Below are 14906 nucleotides of genomic sequence, written 5' to 3' on the forward strand. Positions count from 1 at the left end.
CCAGAGAGGCGCTGCAGGGGTGTAAGTAGCAAAATACCTAGGTCTGAATTGTCAGCTGTTGTGACAACAGAGCCACCTGGAGAGTAACCGTGAAATCAAAAGATGTCACCTTTTAACGAAGAGGGACACTCGAAAGGTCCTGACAGAAGGCTGGCCAGGCAGGTGGCTCAGCATGCTGGGAGGCTTCTAGATCCTGCTATGCTCAGTTGACAGGGATTTGGTCCCCATCACTGCAAATAAGAGGAACAGATGCAGCCACGAGAATCCATTTAGTTCGCTTCTTGGAAAAGGAGAGGGAGACAAGAGTAGGAAATCCTGGGGGCAGGTGGCAGAATGGAGAGAACCAACATCCCTCCTCCCCATCCCCCTGGCCTTACTTCCCGGGCAGGAAATGCACATTTCCTATTAGTTTTTTGCTTATCCACTTCAGTACTACCAAACTGAAGTGAGAGTTACCTTTATTGGTGCCCCTTGCACATTGATATGCCCCTGTTGAATTGCTATCAGCCTTCATCACAGGACCTTGGCAAGATACCAACACTAACTCTGTTCTAATCGATTTGAATTCTCTGAGCCTATTGACAAAATAGCTGATAAAGGAGAGTTACATGATATGATTATTTGGACTTTCAGAAAGTCTTTGAAAAAGTCCCTCACAAGAGGCTATTCAAGAAACTAAGTAGCCCTGGAGTGTAAAGTAAAGTTTATCATTTCTTTACTGCCTAAGGGACAGGAAACAAAGAATAGGAATAATCAGTCTATTTCCATCAGGGCAAAAAGGTTAACAGTTAGGTGCCACAAGGTTCCACACCAGTAGTGAGGCTGTTTAATATATTTATTAATGATCAGGAAAAGGGACTGAGAAGAGAGGGGACAAATGTTGCAGGTGACACAAAATTATTTAGTGGAAAAAGCTGTATTAGATATTTATATGGATAATGAAAACATCCACCAACTAGGGGAAGGATGTCCCATAGTCATTCATGACACAAATCTTTGCACCTGCCACTGAGATATCTAGTACTGGCTAGAGCTGGCCAGAAAATGTTTTTCTTTCCATGGATTTTCATCAAAAAACTGAAAAATTTTCCACTGAAACCCCAAACATGTCCTGCTTCCCAGTTTTCGGTTTTCCAATGAAATAATAAATAAATAAAATTCCAAGGAAATCAGACACTTTCCATGAACATTTTCCTTTAGTCGAAAACCAAATTTTCGGCTTAAAAGAAAAAAGTTTCAACCAGCTATCATACTGGGCATTCTTGGCAACAGGTTGCTGATCTAGCTGGATGACCAGTCTGATCTGGTATTGCAATTCCTAAGTTCCTACAGTTCCAGCTGAACACTGGCACTTGCCAGAAGATCTCCATCAAAGCACAAAGTGGGTTCAAGTAGCTGTTGCCACAGTGGCCATTCATCACTTTAGTTTATTTTTGGGGATGGGGTGGGCAGGGAATAGGGGATGGGCAGATGGATTGGCAGAGGCCTTCTTCAGTCACACAGTAGTGCTGTGATAGATACAGGTAAACTGATGGGAGCTGGGTCTGCCCTCTGGCATTCATGCAACAAGCAAAAAGCATTTGTGGGACAAGGGATGGGATAGATTTCATGAGTCTGTGCCTCGGTGCCTCACAAAGATACCAAGCTCTGAGCATGAGCCTGCAAAGGTACATATTCCAGTGTAAACTGGGATGCGAATCAATGGACTAAGACTTCTCCAGTATAAGCCTCAGCTTTAGTAAATACAATATAGAGATATATTTTTCGCTGGTTCTTTCTATTGGTACATATGTAGGAGAGTTTAGCCAAAAGTATGGATTGACTATATTCTGCTGAACATTGTGTCCTGTATCATGCTGAGTAGCATCCCTTCAGTTATGGTAAATTACTGAATTCATATAGCTAGCAGCAACTTGGGCTTGCTCAGCAACAGAGTTCGGAATTTCAGTGGCACAAGGCATCAAACCAAGATCCAGATCCAAATTAAGATATCCAAATCCTGCCCTGGGGTCTTCACTTAAGCATGTAAATGCTTGTCTTATACACCTATGTGCCAACTGACATTCTATCATCTGTGCTTTCTGGCTGTGAAATGTGGACAATGCATTGAAACCACATTAGCCATCGGATGCATTTCATCAGTGCTGCCTATTACTTAATTCTTAAAATTAACTGGCCAGATAACAAGGCATCTGGGTGAGCCCAAATCACTAGCATTGATGCTACGATCGTGAAAGCACAACTGAAATGTGCTGGCTCTGGCCACTAGACAGCCTGAATGGCAATTACCTAAAAGATTACTTTCTAGTCTGATGATTCAAGGGACATGCTCGTGCTCCCACAGAGGCCAGAAGAAATGCTCTGAAGGCACTTTGAAAGACAATCTAGAAGTGTGAGACAGTCAGACAGCATGCTGGGAACAGCCTGCATGCAATAGAGCTAAATGGAGGGCACCAATCACAAGGGCACACGCTGAAGAAAACCACATCCCGTGTGCTGGGTACAAATATGCCAGCAGAATATACAAAGAGAAACTCTTAATTGAAAACAACTTTACCTGGGCCTGCCAAGAGTGGCTGAATCTATTTCTCTCAGTGGCCTTGTGAATCATTAAGGCCCATGCTACGTGATGACAATAGTGATCGTTGTACTGACAGACTTCAATATTAAATGGTATCCACATGCATGTTTGTGTGTGTGCATGCACATCTTTGAGTAGGTCTCTGTGAGTATATGTTTGTATGTGTAACTGCATGGAGCATCTACATATTTGCATATGCCAGCATGTGCCTACATGTATGTGGTTAAGTTTGCATATCCCCACATCTGCCTATCCAGGTTTTATATTACACCCATCACCGTTGCATTTGCTCTTCAGATGTATGTATATGCCGGCATGAATGTGCACCTTTGCAAAATTTGCATGCCTGAATGTGTTAGCATGTACATGCACATGTGTGTGTGCTTCTCCTTGTGGCGGTGTGTATCTGCATGCACATGTGTCTTTGTGTGTGCGTATCTTCATAAGTATGTGGGTGCTTTCAAACCCTTCATGGCCTATCCCCACCCTATCTATCGAGATGACGACTCCCATCTCCAACCAGCCCCTGATGCCAGGCTGTCTCATCCACTGGTTACGTTTGCAAAGAAGGATATCTGCGCTTTTGCCCATGCTGTCCCTCACACTTGGGAGAAGCTCCCTGTAAACATCAGCAAAACTAATTCATTATCCTCTTTCAAATTCCTCCTTAAGACTCTCATTTTTTCTTGACAACAGTTAGGCAGGGAGGGTGTAGTCTATCATGCTGACCAATATTGGCTCACGGTTTCCTCGTATTCCCTTGTCTGTCTGTATCCCTGTGTTGTCTCTTGTCTTATATTGTAACCTCTTTGGTGACAGAGTCTATCTTTTTATTCTCTGTTTGTATAGTGCCCAGCACAATAGAGTCCTGGCCATGACTGGGGCCCCCTAGATGCTGTGATAATACAAGTCATAATTATATGTGCGTGTGTGTGTGCGCGCGCGCATATTTGTCACTGAATGATTCTGCATGTGTTTGTTTGTCTGCCTCACAGGTACATGTGTCTGTGTTGACCTTGTCACATGTCAGTAGGGGACTTTGCACTACACCAGTGCTGGGTGCTCTATATCCAAAACCATTATGTGCCATCTAATTCTTCATCAAAGCCAACAAAATGGTGCCCTCTTGTGGGAGCACTCTACAGTACATGGAATCTTTTGAGATTTCATAGGATTAAGATGGTGACAGTGTACAAATACATTGAAACCCTCTTTCCTTCCCTTTATTTTTAAGTGCTGAGCCCTTGCATTGGCTACACCCTAACGGGGCTAATGAAATGTGTTCATCTCTCCCTCTTCTGTGGACATGTTTCTTGGAAATTTGCAGATAATCCTCATAAACGGACAAGTGCACCATCCTCTTCTATTGTATCTCATGTCCTGCTGGTAAATGGAGGCTGATGATAGGTGCTCCAGTGCTGGGACGGAGGCAGGCAGCTGCCTTCTAGGGTTTGTCCAGCCGACCTCAGGGTCTGACACTGCCCTCATTTGTACCTGTTTTACACCATTTAACCCCATGGTCTTTTATGGAGTTACATTCAATTTGCATTGGTGTAAATGAGAGAAGAAACATGGTCATTGTGGACCAGTGTCACAATGTCACATGACACAACGTCATGGCAATGTAAACAATGTCCAATTTAAGTTAATTTGGAGATTTGTTAATGGGCAGATGGTTCCCTGGTTAGAGGAAGCTGCTGCGTGAGTGGGATAAGAAACAAAAGGAATTTCAACAAGGGAAGATCACGTCATGTCCTGTCACCAGGCAGATGTTTCTCATCCCAGGCAGTACTACATAGAAGTGAGGGGCTACAGGAAACGTCTGGAGGTTGACAGATACTGAGCAAGCTTCCCCTGTGCTGCTCTGCCAGTCACCTTTGTACTAACTTTCAGCACCCCTTACTATTAAGGCCCTAGTAAACTTGTGCTTAACTGTATGGTGATTTGGCAATGCAGGCAGACTGTACACATGGGACTGGGATGAGTCCACCAAATTGACCTAACTAGAATTTAAAACTCAGGTGGTTAGAGATGTCTTGCAAATTCAACAAGCCATTGCTCTGTCACTAACCAGCCTGGCCCTTGCTTCACTGGAACTGAATTAAACCTGTTTGGCTTCAGCCTCTGCTGCTGCTGTCCTAGATCTTGGTGCCCTTTCTTCCTAATGGGTTTACATTTCAGAGTAAAAAATCACAGTGTTTTTCTTTTCTTCAGTGCTGTTCCTCTCCACCAGCCTTGTGTAAACCTCATGCTGGAGGAGTTGCTTTGGGCAGGTAGCACAACAAAGCCTAGGCTTTGTAAGGATGGGGCTCCATCAGATGGCTTCTCCGGGGAGCCCTCATTTGTTTAAGCCAGTTCTGCATTGTGTGACACTGATGGCATGCCCTTGAGAGGAATTCTCGGTGACCTTGGACGCACTCACGTTAAGAGTCCAGCAGGGATGCATTCCACCCCCGAAAACACAAGTCATCCAAAGCAGAATCCATTTCTTGGGGGACTTAGACTTACATTAATAGCCACCCTCTGGGACAAATGAAATCGTCTCGTTCTTGATATATTTGAAGAGTCTAAAATCACATGATGCTTAATTACCCCATTTGGCATCTTTGTTACAGGAGCACCTAAAATGGGATTGTGCCCATATTACGCTCAGACAGGCACATCAACCTGCCTGGGTCCCAGCTCAGATACCAAAATGGAGATCTGGATATCCTTTCTTTAGGTGCTTATGTTTGAAAATTACACAAAGTGGGCCAGATCCTGAGCCACTGTGGTGATGGTAAGACGCGTTGATTATTACAGTGGCACAGGAAGAGGTTGAGTGTGTGGGCAGGTAGACAGATACATGTATTTTTAAGTACAGTATAGCAGGTAAAACTGGATACTCAGAGTCTGAGTTCTTTTCCAGCTCTCCCACTCACTTGCTGTGTCATTTTGGCCAAGTCCTTTAACCTCCTTGTGCCTCATTTTACTGGTGTAAATAAGGCTTCATACCTACCTCACAGAAGTGTTGTGAGGCTCCATGAATGAATATTTGTGAAGTGCTTGGAGATTCTTGGATGAAAAAAGCTAGAGAAGTGCAAAGAATTATTACTGTAAAACCAAAACACCGTGACTGTGATTCCCCTGCTGTGCGGGACAGGCTTTTAGCAAAGACTCAGAGGAACCCAACAACAATATTCAACGCTGCACCATAAGGGACTGGGGACAAAGAAGGGAAGGACTGTGGGACATACAGTACTGAAGAGGGGAATTGAAGAGATAGCCATGCACTACATTCTTTTCGGTTCTTTTTCACTCCCTTCAGTCTCAGCATTAGGGGGAGAGAAGGGGTAGCAGCAAAGATGTCATCAAAACAAAATAAAATCAAAACTGATGATATTAATAAGGCCCGAGGCCCAAGCATGGCACAAAAGGAGGATCAGAAATAAGCTAGGCTCTAAAAGGCAGAGATGACACCGAAACAGGGTGAGAGCGAGAATACAGGAGGGAAAAGAATAAAAGGGATTCATCTATCGGGGGAGGAGGAGAAGAAAAGATGGGTGGGAGGGAGAAGAAGGGGTTACTTTTTTGGATTTGGGGTTTGGTTGCTTTTGGTTTGTTTTTAAAAAGGATCTCACACCTGATATTCCTCGTTCCATCCATTTCGGTTCACCAAGGGCAATGAAGAAAGTCTCCTGCCTTTCGTATTCCTCCTCATCTACTATTTTAACCCTTACGGTCTTCCTGTAGGGACAACAAGAAAGACAGCCATGTACAGTGGGTTGGCTGGTTGGAGCGGACGCAGCAGCAGTCCATTCTCACATGCAGTCCATTCCTGCTGCTGCCTTGGGCAGTGTTTTGTTTGCTGGATATGGCACATTGGTAGTAGTTGCTCTTAGGGTGAGTGGGAAAGTATTAGAGGAGGAAGATGGGGGTGGGCAAGGGAGTGAAAGGGGAGGGGAGGGTTGGACCTTGCTGATGGTTAGTGGGAGGTGACTTCTGCAGCACATATAGTTTAGTGTCACATGGTAATAATATCTCATCAGCTGACTAAGAATTGACCAATCAGAAATAGCCAAGGGCAAAACAGCCACAAAGATCTCAAACACATTTTAGTTGAGGGACCAATTGCTCCTCCCACCCTCTCATAACTGGTAAGACGTTGGATCTGGAGGTGGGGAGCAGGACAGAGAGAAAGCCATACATACACACATACACACATGGGCGTTCATGAGGCTGGGGGCTGTCCATTCACGGGGGAGCTCTCATTTGGCTTTGAGGGGACTGGGTGGTTTTTTTACCTCCCACCTTTTATTTAAAAACAACAGATATTTTAGTTTCTTGCTTCTAGTTGTTTTTTAACTATTTAATAAACATGACTCACCAGCCCCTATTGAGTAGGCCTATCTGGGGATGAAAGCCCTGCAGCATGGCCGCGGCTAGCCCGGGCTCAGCTGGGGCCGGGCTCTCGGGCAGAGGCTACAGGGCTAAAAATTGTGAGAACTAATGTGCTGCTTTCATGTGGGCTTTGACTCTTGTATTTTTATTAGTATGGGTCTGAGGCAGGCTGACAGCTCCTCTAGGAATCTGGGTATGCTTCCTGTAGATGTTTTGCTACTGAAGCTGCACAGATGGGCAAGCTGCGCAGAAGGTCCAATCCTTCCAGCCAATGGGAGCAATAGAAAACCCCACCAAGAGCCATTTCAACAATGCTGGGGTGGTATTCTAATCTCTCGCTTACACACACACAGTCTCTCTATCTTGTCCCCTTCCCAAGGTCCCTCCCAGGATAGTGCCCCATCTGGCTAAAACCCCATAGGTACCATGTGACAAGATTGTGCGTGCACAGCAGTGTTAAGGATAGAGCGATTGGAAAACAAAAAGAAATCACAGAAAAAGAAAAAAAAACAGAGGAGAAAAGAAGGCAGGAGAAGAAAGAGAAGAGGAAAGAAGAATGTTAACATTAGTCTGGAGGACCAGTACTACACCTTTCTGTAAACTCATATCCACCATGCGTGGGCTCATCAGCTCAATGAAGAAAGTCTTGTTTTTCTCATACTCCTCATCATCAATTACCTTGATGTGAACTGTTTTGCTGTGGATTGAAAAATAATAAGTGTCATAAGGAGAAGGAGGGGATAGGAAAGCAAGGGTGGGAGAGGGTAAGAGAAACAAAAGAGGAAAATTAGACAGTCAAAGTTTACTCCCCTTGAATAGGCTCAAAGTGGCCCTGGAGAGAAATTTACTTCCCCTTCCTGTGTATTTACATTGGCAGAACAAAATGGGTAACTGCAAGGCAACTAATCCTTCGGCCTTGCACCTGATTTACACACACAAGTGCATGCTTTTCCCTCACAGTTTCTCAGTGGGTGTACACACACACACACACACACACACACACACAGGGGCACAATTTTTGCTCATAGGTTTGAAAATTTGGCCTAAAACATCTTTTCAACAAGGAAACCATAAAAGGAGTGAACAAACCTGCCCCCTGTACACATGGGAATATACTGCAACTTAATCACCTCAATCTAAGCATTTAGTAGGTTAATCTGGCTAATCAGAGTTCTACTGGACAATCTTCCTCTGGAGGCTCCCACGAGCTGTGCTGGGCAGACTCTGGGGCAAATTCTGACACTTATACAGCCAAAACGCTCGTGAATTCCATGAGCATCTTCACTGAATAAGGATGAAGGATTTGCTCCCAGTCTGTGTCCCTGTTCCCTCAATTACACATACACACACACATACACACACACACACACAGAGCCCAATTCAGTCTCTGCATGCCTTGAAGGCTTAGCCAGTTGTGTTGTTTTGCTTTCACTTAGTGTTGCTCTCGATTGCCTCAGGGTGTAAATTATACCTGCACTTTGCTTTTTTTCTTGTTGACTGGCAGGAAGTGCTATATGAAATCACATCCCTCCTTTCTCACTGTAAAAGGAGCTCATGCTTTCAGACTCTGGTGCAATTTCTCACACCTTTTAATGCAAAGCAGTTTATGTGTGCATTGACATTCATATATTATATTTATATTATCTATGCTCACGTGTTTATACATTATAAATATGTGTATGTATACACTTCAGGGCTCCCAAACACTGCAGAGACACTGAAAGCCCTCAGTAGGCAAGCTCTGTGAACAGCAGTTACAATTAAAATCTGGAACTGTCTCCACCTAACATTTCTGAAATAAGAAATTTGTAGCAAATGCCCTACATTTCTCTAGCCATAGGTCAGCTCTCTCTGAAGACTAAGCCAACTAGCTAATTCATCACATGATGGGCCCTGAGCCTGTGAATGACTTAACCTCCAAACAATTCGCTCCTCCACACACGCTTCTTCTGCACAGTCCTCCTACAATGATCGCTGCAAAATTCCGACACCTCCTCAATTTTGGACCATCACATGGTATATTAAATGCGTCTAACCTGTTGTGTCTGTGTGCAGAAAAGAAGGAGAAGTCATGCAGTTAAATCACAGGACTGGAAATCATGGGATCTGTGTTGTATGTTCCTATCTCTGTAAGTAGCTTTTGGGGCCTCCGTTTCCCCATGAGTAAAATGATGTTATTAACACCTCACTCACAGGAATGTTGGGAAGTTTCCTCCATTAATGTTTGCGATGTGCATTCAGACCCTTGGATAGACAGTGTTAGAAAACTGGAAAGTATTGTCATACTGCTCTAGATTGCAACTCCTCAGGGCAAGGACTGAATCTCCTACATATGTCCAGTGCAAGCACAATGTCAGCACTCAATAATAGTAATAATAACCTTGAGATAAACTAGAGAATGTGGCTTACACTACAAACATATATTCCACCAACAAAGTCAGCTGGCTTTGGAAATATTCATCAGTGGTATGCACCAGTGCCTCTTCATTCCTCAACCAAGATGACAGGAATTATTTACTTTCCTGTAATGAGAGAATGAGCTGGTGTCACTGGTCAGTTATCAGTGTTTTCCATGGACTTTGATGGAACTTGAGTGTGTTGACTTGACCATCCGGAAGATCAGGCTCTAACTCAGTAAGTAAACCACAAGTTCATAAATATTCAGGAAATCCCTATGGTTCTTCGAAGGAAAAAAATAAGAGGCTCAATCCACTATCTCGGAGGTCTTGCAGCTCTCTGCTCATGTCTTAATGTCCTGGTTGCATATAGATCAAAATTGTACACAGCCAACTTACTACAAGCACCAGGCACTAAATTTACTTCAGCTTCTTAAAACCCAAGAGTGCTTCAGAAAGACAAGCGTTCAGCCCTGCACTCAAGTGCCTCTGCAACCCGAACCACTTTGCTGATGCCCCTGCCAAAGTGCATTGTGCTGTCATCAAAAGACCTGGCTATGTCGTAGAGTAAACCAAACAGTTCCCATGATATCACCTCGTCAACAGCCAGACCAGGATTAATACTGTAAGTACTGAGCCATGCCTGCTGGGTAATGACTCAGAAAAGTGCCTCACTTAAGAGTAATAGAGGAAAAAGAACATCTGCCAGTTATACAATGCTGTAACATTGGGGGAAGACTCCTTCTGGATACCTGCAAGTGACCATTGTACACTATGAAGCATGAAGTTTGATAAACTTCATTACTTTAGCTTGCATACCTTCAGCTATTAGTAAGCATCATAAGACTATCTAGTTCTCCTACAAATGTCCAGCCGCAGCATTTGACTCAATGGCCTACCGCCTCATAGGTTCTACAGTCCGACTACACCGTGGAAGGCCGCTCCTTTTAGTGGTTCTCAGTTTGATCTAGCCCTCTTAGTCATCCATTGATTTCATATTATAGGCTAGGAGGAAAAATAGAGACTGATGAGCTTTCACTGTCTTTCATCATTACAAATATGCAAGAGGAATCACTTGTAATCCTTCTTACTACATTAAATCATCCTGATTTTTTGCAATCACTTGCTGTACAGAAATTGTGTATTAATGCTAGACAGTCTCATCTCCTTTGTCTGGACAGTTTCAGTCTCCACGAACGCAGCTTGAAGGACATAGGATTTTAAACAAGGTGTCTCTGATGAAAACCTGAGTACTGTGCTGAGACTTCTTCACAATAATTTTGTGGCATACTGTCTATGCGTCTCTGGAAATGCTTAGCAGCACATGGGGCCTACACAGGTTGACTGGTGGGTTTGTTTGTTTTTTTAATTGAATGTTGACTGGGCCCATGACACTCTGCAAATGTTTTTTCAGTTTTCTGTGGATTAGATCTACATCTGATCTGTCTGTATGATCTTTTTCTCTCTTTTAGGATTTTCAAAAGTGGCTAGTGATGGGCTAACTCTGACAGGTTTTGAAAATCCCACCCAGTGTGTAGGTGTACTGGTTGTTAACACTGCCTGAGTGTTACCATTCCAGTGGGCCTTTTTCACTTAACTTACAACTTTTATGAATTTTTACTTTTAAAAGCTGAAATTGTCCAGGTTTTTTCCTCAGCCCATGAGAGAATATTTTGAAAAAATTGAGCAAAATAGTTCAAATATACAGAGAGTTGAAAAAAAAAGTACAATTTTGTCATTTTACAACAATTTCTGTAACCTCCTTTTGAACAGCTCCAGGAGGTTAGAAGCCTGAAATTTGTGAAAGACATAGTCTCTGCTTCATTGATGTACCTTTCTGGGGCGCAGTATGAATCCATTTGGATTTGTCCAAGTTCTCAGAGTTTAGAAAACACACTTCATGAATGCACACTGTTTTGTTCTGTTTTTGTTATATGACAACAGGTTTTACAAACAGCGTCTCAGTGTTCCATTGATACTATGCATGAATATGTAAGACAAGGAGAAATTCTCATTTAATGAGAAAGCGTGTGTGGAATATGATCTCTTGAGGGCGTTTGTGGAATGCCTGATTTTATATGATCTCTTCCTCTGCAAACTGAATACTCAAAATTATGCCCTCGATGAAGCAATGACTTACTGAGTGCACATTTTATAAAGTACAGAATGTTCTATTACTGTCTAGCATATAATTCCAGAGGAAAGGATTTCTTTAGAGATTTTCTTTAAAAAAAATATCCACCAAAACCCTCCACCTATAGAATTCCGTAGAGAAAACATTAGTTGAGCATTTCATGGTTTTTGGGTGCTTCTTTTTGTAGCCTTTACATTCTTTTAATTATTAACTGTTTGATAAGTGTGTGTGTGTACACACTCACACTAATGTGTGCAGACAAACACATACATATACTCAGGAGCTGGAAGAATGATGCTGTTGCAAAAAAAGAAAATGCAATTTTAGGTTGCATTAACAGAGGCACAGCATGCAAGTCATGGGAAATGACAGTACCACTCTACTTGGCACGGGTTAGATCTCAGCTGGAGTACTGTCTCCAGTGTTGGTCACCAATGTATAGAAAGGATGTAATGAAACTGGAAAGGATCCAGAGGCAAGTGACAAAGATGTTCAAAGGGATAGAATGCAAGTAATCTGAGCAAAGGCTGAAGGAACTGGGTATGTTTAGTTTGGAAAAGAGGAGATTGAAGGGAGACATGATCGTGGTCTTCAAATACTTGAAAGTCTGCCTTAAAAAGTTGTTCTCTTTTGCCACAGAAAGCAGGAAAAGAGACAATGGGTTCAAACTATAGCACAGGAGATTTAGATTAAATTTCAGGAAAAACGTCCTAACTGTAAGAACAGCAGGATAATGGAACAGATTGTCTAGGGAAGTTATGGAAGCTCCTTCACTGGAGGTTTTCAAAAGGAGGCTGGGTAGCCATCTGTTTTGGATGGTTTAGACACAACAAATCCTGCATCTTGGCAGGGGGTTAGACTAGATGACCCTTGCGGTTCCTTCTAACCCTGTGATTCCATGATGCATTCTGCCTCAAGCGTGAGTGTAGGCTAAGAATGGGAACAAACAAGGTTATAGGTTACATGCAGTTAGCCATCATGAAAGGTTATAATCTCAAGACTCTTGTATGCTGGCTCCTTTACTCAGAAGTGCACAAGGCAATAAAGGGATAGGATGTGGGCAGAGAACAATTGTGTCTTAAGAAATGGATGAAACTTTAAGTGCAATCCCCAGCAAGCTAATGAGGCCCTTAGCTACATGATCCCATCTTAGGCTTTACTCCTTTCACTAGGCAAGAGTAACTTAGTGGCTGCAGAGTCAGGGTCCCTCGCCTTGTCTGCCCTGGTCATCATTTTTACCTTGTGCTTATGTGCGTTCCTGTTTTCTAATCATTGAAGACTAACTGGTACGGTATCCCTGTTGCAGGCTGCTCCCACACTCCCAAGCCCTGTGTTGCTTCTGCTGCTGTCCTTTCCAATAGCTCGCTCTCTGAGAGCAGTAGTACAGCATCAGAGGTAACTCAGTCAGTCATATAATACAGCTGATTTTAGTTGGTTTGCATACTACAAACTTATTGAGTCACATGCTGTATGGGTATTGCATCTTTTGGTTTTTAAATTAAAACCCAAACTATGATGACCCCCTATTCTTGACTAGCATCTACAGGAAAAAAATCAACTTGAATGACACTGCGCTCGTTCAAATTGGATCAGAGCTGCTGAAATGGTCCCTGCACACAACATACAAGCAGGCAAACTGAACACTATATAGGTTATATGTTTGCAAATAACAACCATTTCCCTCATAACCCAGCTTCTGCTTCTGAGTCATCCTGCAGGAAAATAATAATCTTTAATGCCGCTCATTCAAATCCAGCCAAGTTCAGTAGTGATCAAAAGTTACCACCATTTGACATCTGTTCAATGGCCCACACAAAATCAATCTGGTGGAGAGGTATGACAAAAATCACAACCCACACCTATGCTGGAAGGCTTAAAAAGAGCACCCAGAATTCAACAGACCCTGGAAACTAAACAACTTCTTCTTCCTAAAGGTGGGTCCTTCCATGCGTGGGCTGAGACACACTCTGCATGAGGCAGGATGTGTGAAAAGCTTACACTGCTGCTGTCTGGGATGAACCTGTTCTCTGGATAGAGGAATTAGGTCTCCAGGATGCATATAAAATATTGATACTCTAATGTATGAGCTCTTACGGAAATGATTGTGATATTAGCAATGTAGCAATTATTAGGACTTCACTGAGACTGAAGCTGGCTGTGAGGAAGAAAAAAAACCTTGGCTAAAAAAGAAATATAATGAAGTAAAAAAGCCAAGGGAAAGTATGAAGAACACTTTGATTGATCTTGAAGACAGACAGATTTTCAAGTTTTCCTCAACATTAAAGTTTAACTCCAAGGCAACAATTGGCTTCAGGAAAGTCAGTAAAATCTCTGAAGCAACGTAACCAAGAGAGCAAATCCTCTGAATTCCTAGATCAACTCAACTCGGCTACAGATTGGATTGTTACTGAACCCTCAAGCTTTAAATTGCCCTCCCTCCTTTTTTAAAAAGAGCTTTGAATTTTGTAACAAATCCAGCAGAATGATGGTTTCCCCTTTGCTACAAGCTGAACTCAGAAAATACACCCTTTTTCCTAGCTCTTAAACAGAAGACTAAGGGCACTGTTATTAGCCCAAGGAAAACGGATTCCTCTTCTTAAGAATTTGATAAGACACTTACACTCCCAAACATGACCTGGAGGGCTTGAACGTCAGAGTGCTTCCTCTTTGTCAGGCCATTCATATCCCTAAAGTCTCCAGGAGACTGGGTGAATCACACAAGGATCTGACTGCGTGTGGCTGATACCCTGAAGGCCTTGCTATGAACCACAGGGCATACCCTTTTTGTGCCCACCCAGTAAAAGACAAAGGTAAAGCCAAGACTGGCACCATTTTGGGATCTTAAGAAAGAGAGCAAATTGTCAGTTGATTTCTGGAGAGAGAGTGAGAAGACCGTAGGGCAAAGTACACACACTGATGCCTACCTCTTACCACAGACATGAGATCAGATGGAAATGTTTTATCCTGTGCCTTATAGTAAGAGGCTCATGTATACCTATTCCACCTGAATGGATGTACTGGAGAAAGATGAAAAGATCAAGGCCTTTCAGATTAGAGGAGCCAGGAGCACAGACACATTACTTTGCATAGTAATTTTGTAACACGCACAGATTTGGCCAAATTTACCTCATGGTCTAAGCAGATACAACTCAATTAACTTCAGTTAACCCACTTAGATCAAAGCTTAATCTGGCCCCTGGAGACTCAGCTGAGACATACCCCTTCCCCTGTAATGATTTCTCTTGTGACCAATTTGGAGGTCTCAGAAGGTGCAGGGCTAGTGGATTACTCTAACAGAGCCCACCTATCTTCTTCAAGTATTGCTTGGGTCCAAGGATGTTTTTACAGTCTTGTTAATTGATGTCCAAGGAAGAGGGGAGTGAAGCAAAAAATAAGGGATAAGAATGAAAGGTTT

At 42.9% G+C, this 14906-nt stretch overlaps 1 protein-coding gene across 6 annotated transcripts in view; it reads right to left on the bottom strand.

The window, feature by feature from the left end:
- The window catches only part of SLC8A3 (solute carrier family 8 member A3), a 186008-nt gene that overhangs the window by 39584 nt on the left and 131518 nt on the right, over positions 1–14906 (bottom strand). For 2 of the 6 annotated variants that reach the window (XM_043549309.1, XM_007054229.4), the window contains exon 3: positions 6204–6307. In XM_043549309.1, the coding sequence (XP_043405244.1) occupies positions 6204–6307 (104 nt within the window). Of the gene's footprint in view, positions 1–6203; positions 6308–7551; positions 7659–14906 lie in introns of all 6 variants that reach the window. The other 4 variants (XM_043549310.1, XM_007054233.4, XM_043549312.1 and 1 more) reach the window with 3 other exon arrangements.

This window comes from Chelonia mydas, chromosome 6 (genome assembly GCF_015237465.2).
Source record: "Chelonia mydas isolate rCheMyd1 chromosome 6, rCheMyd1.pri.v2, whole genome shotgun sequence".
Lineage (NCBI taxonomy): Eukaryota > Metazoa > Chordata > Testudines > Cheloniidae > Chelonia > Chelonia mydas.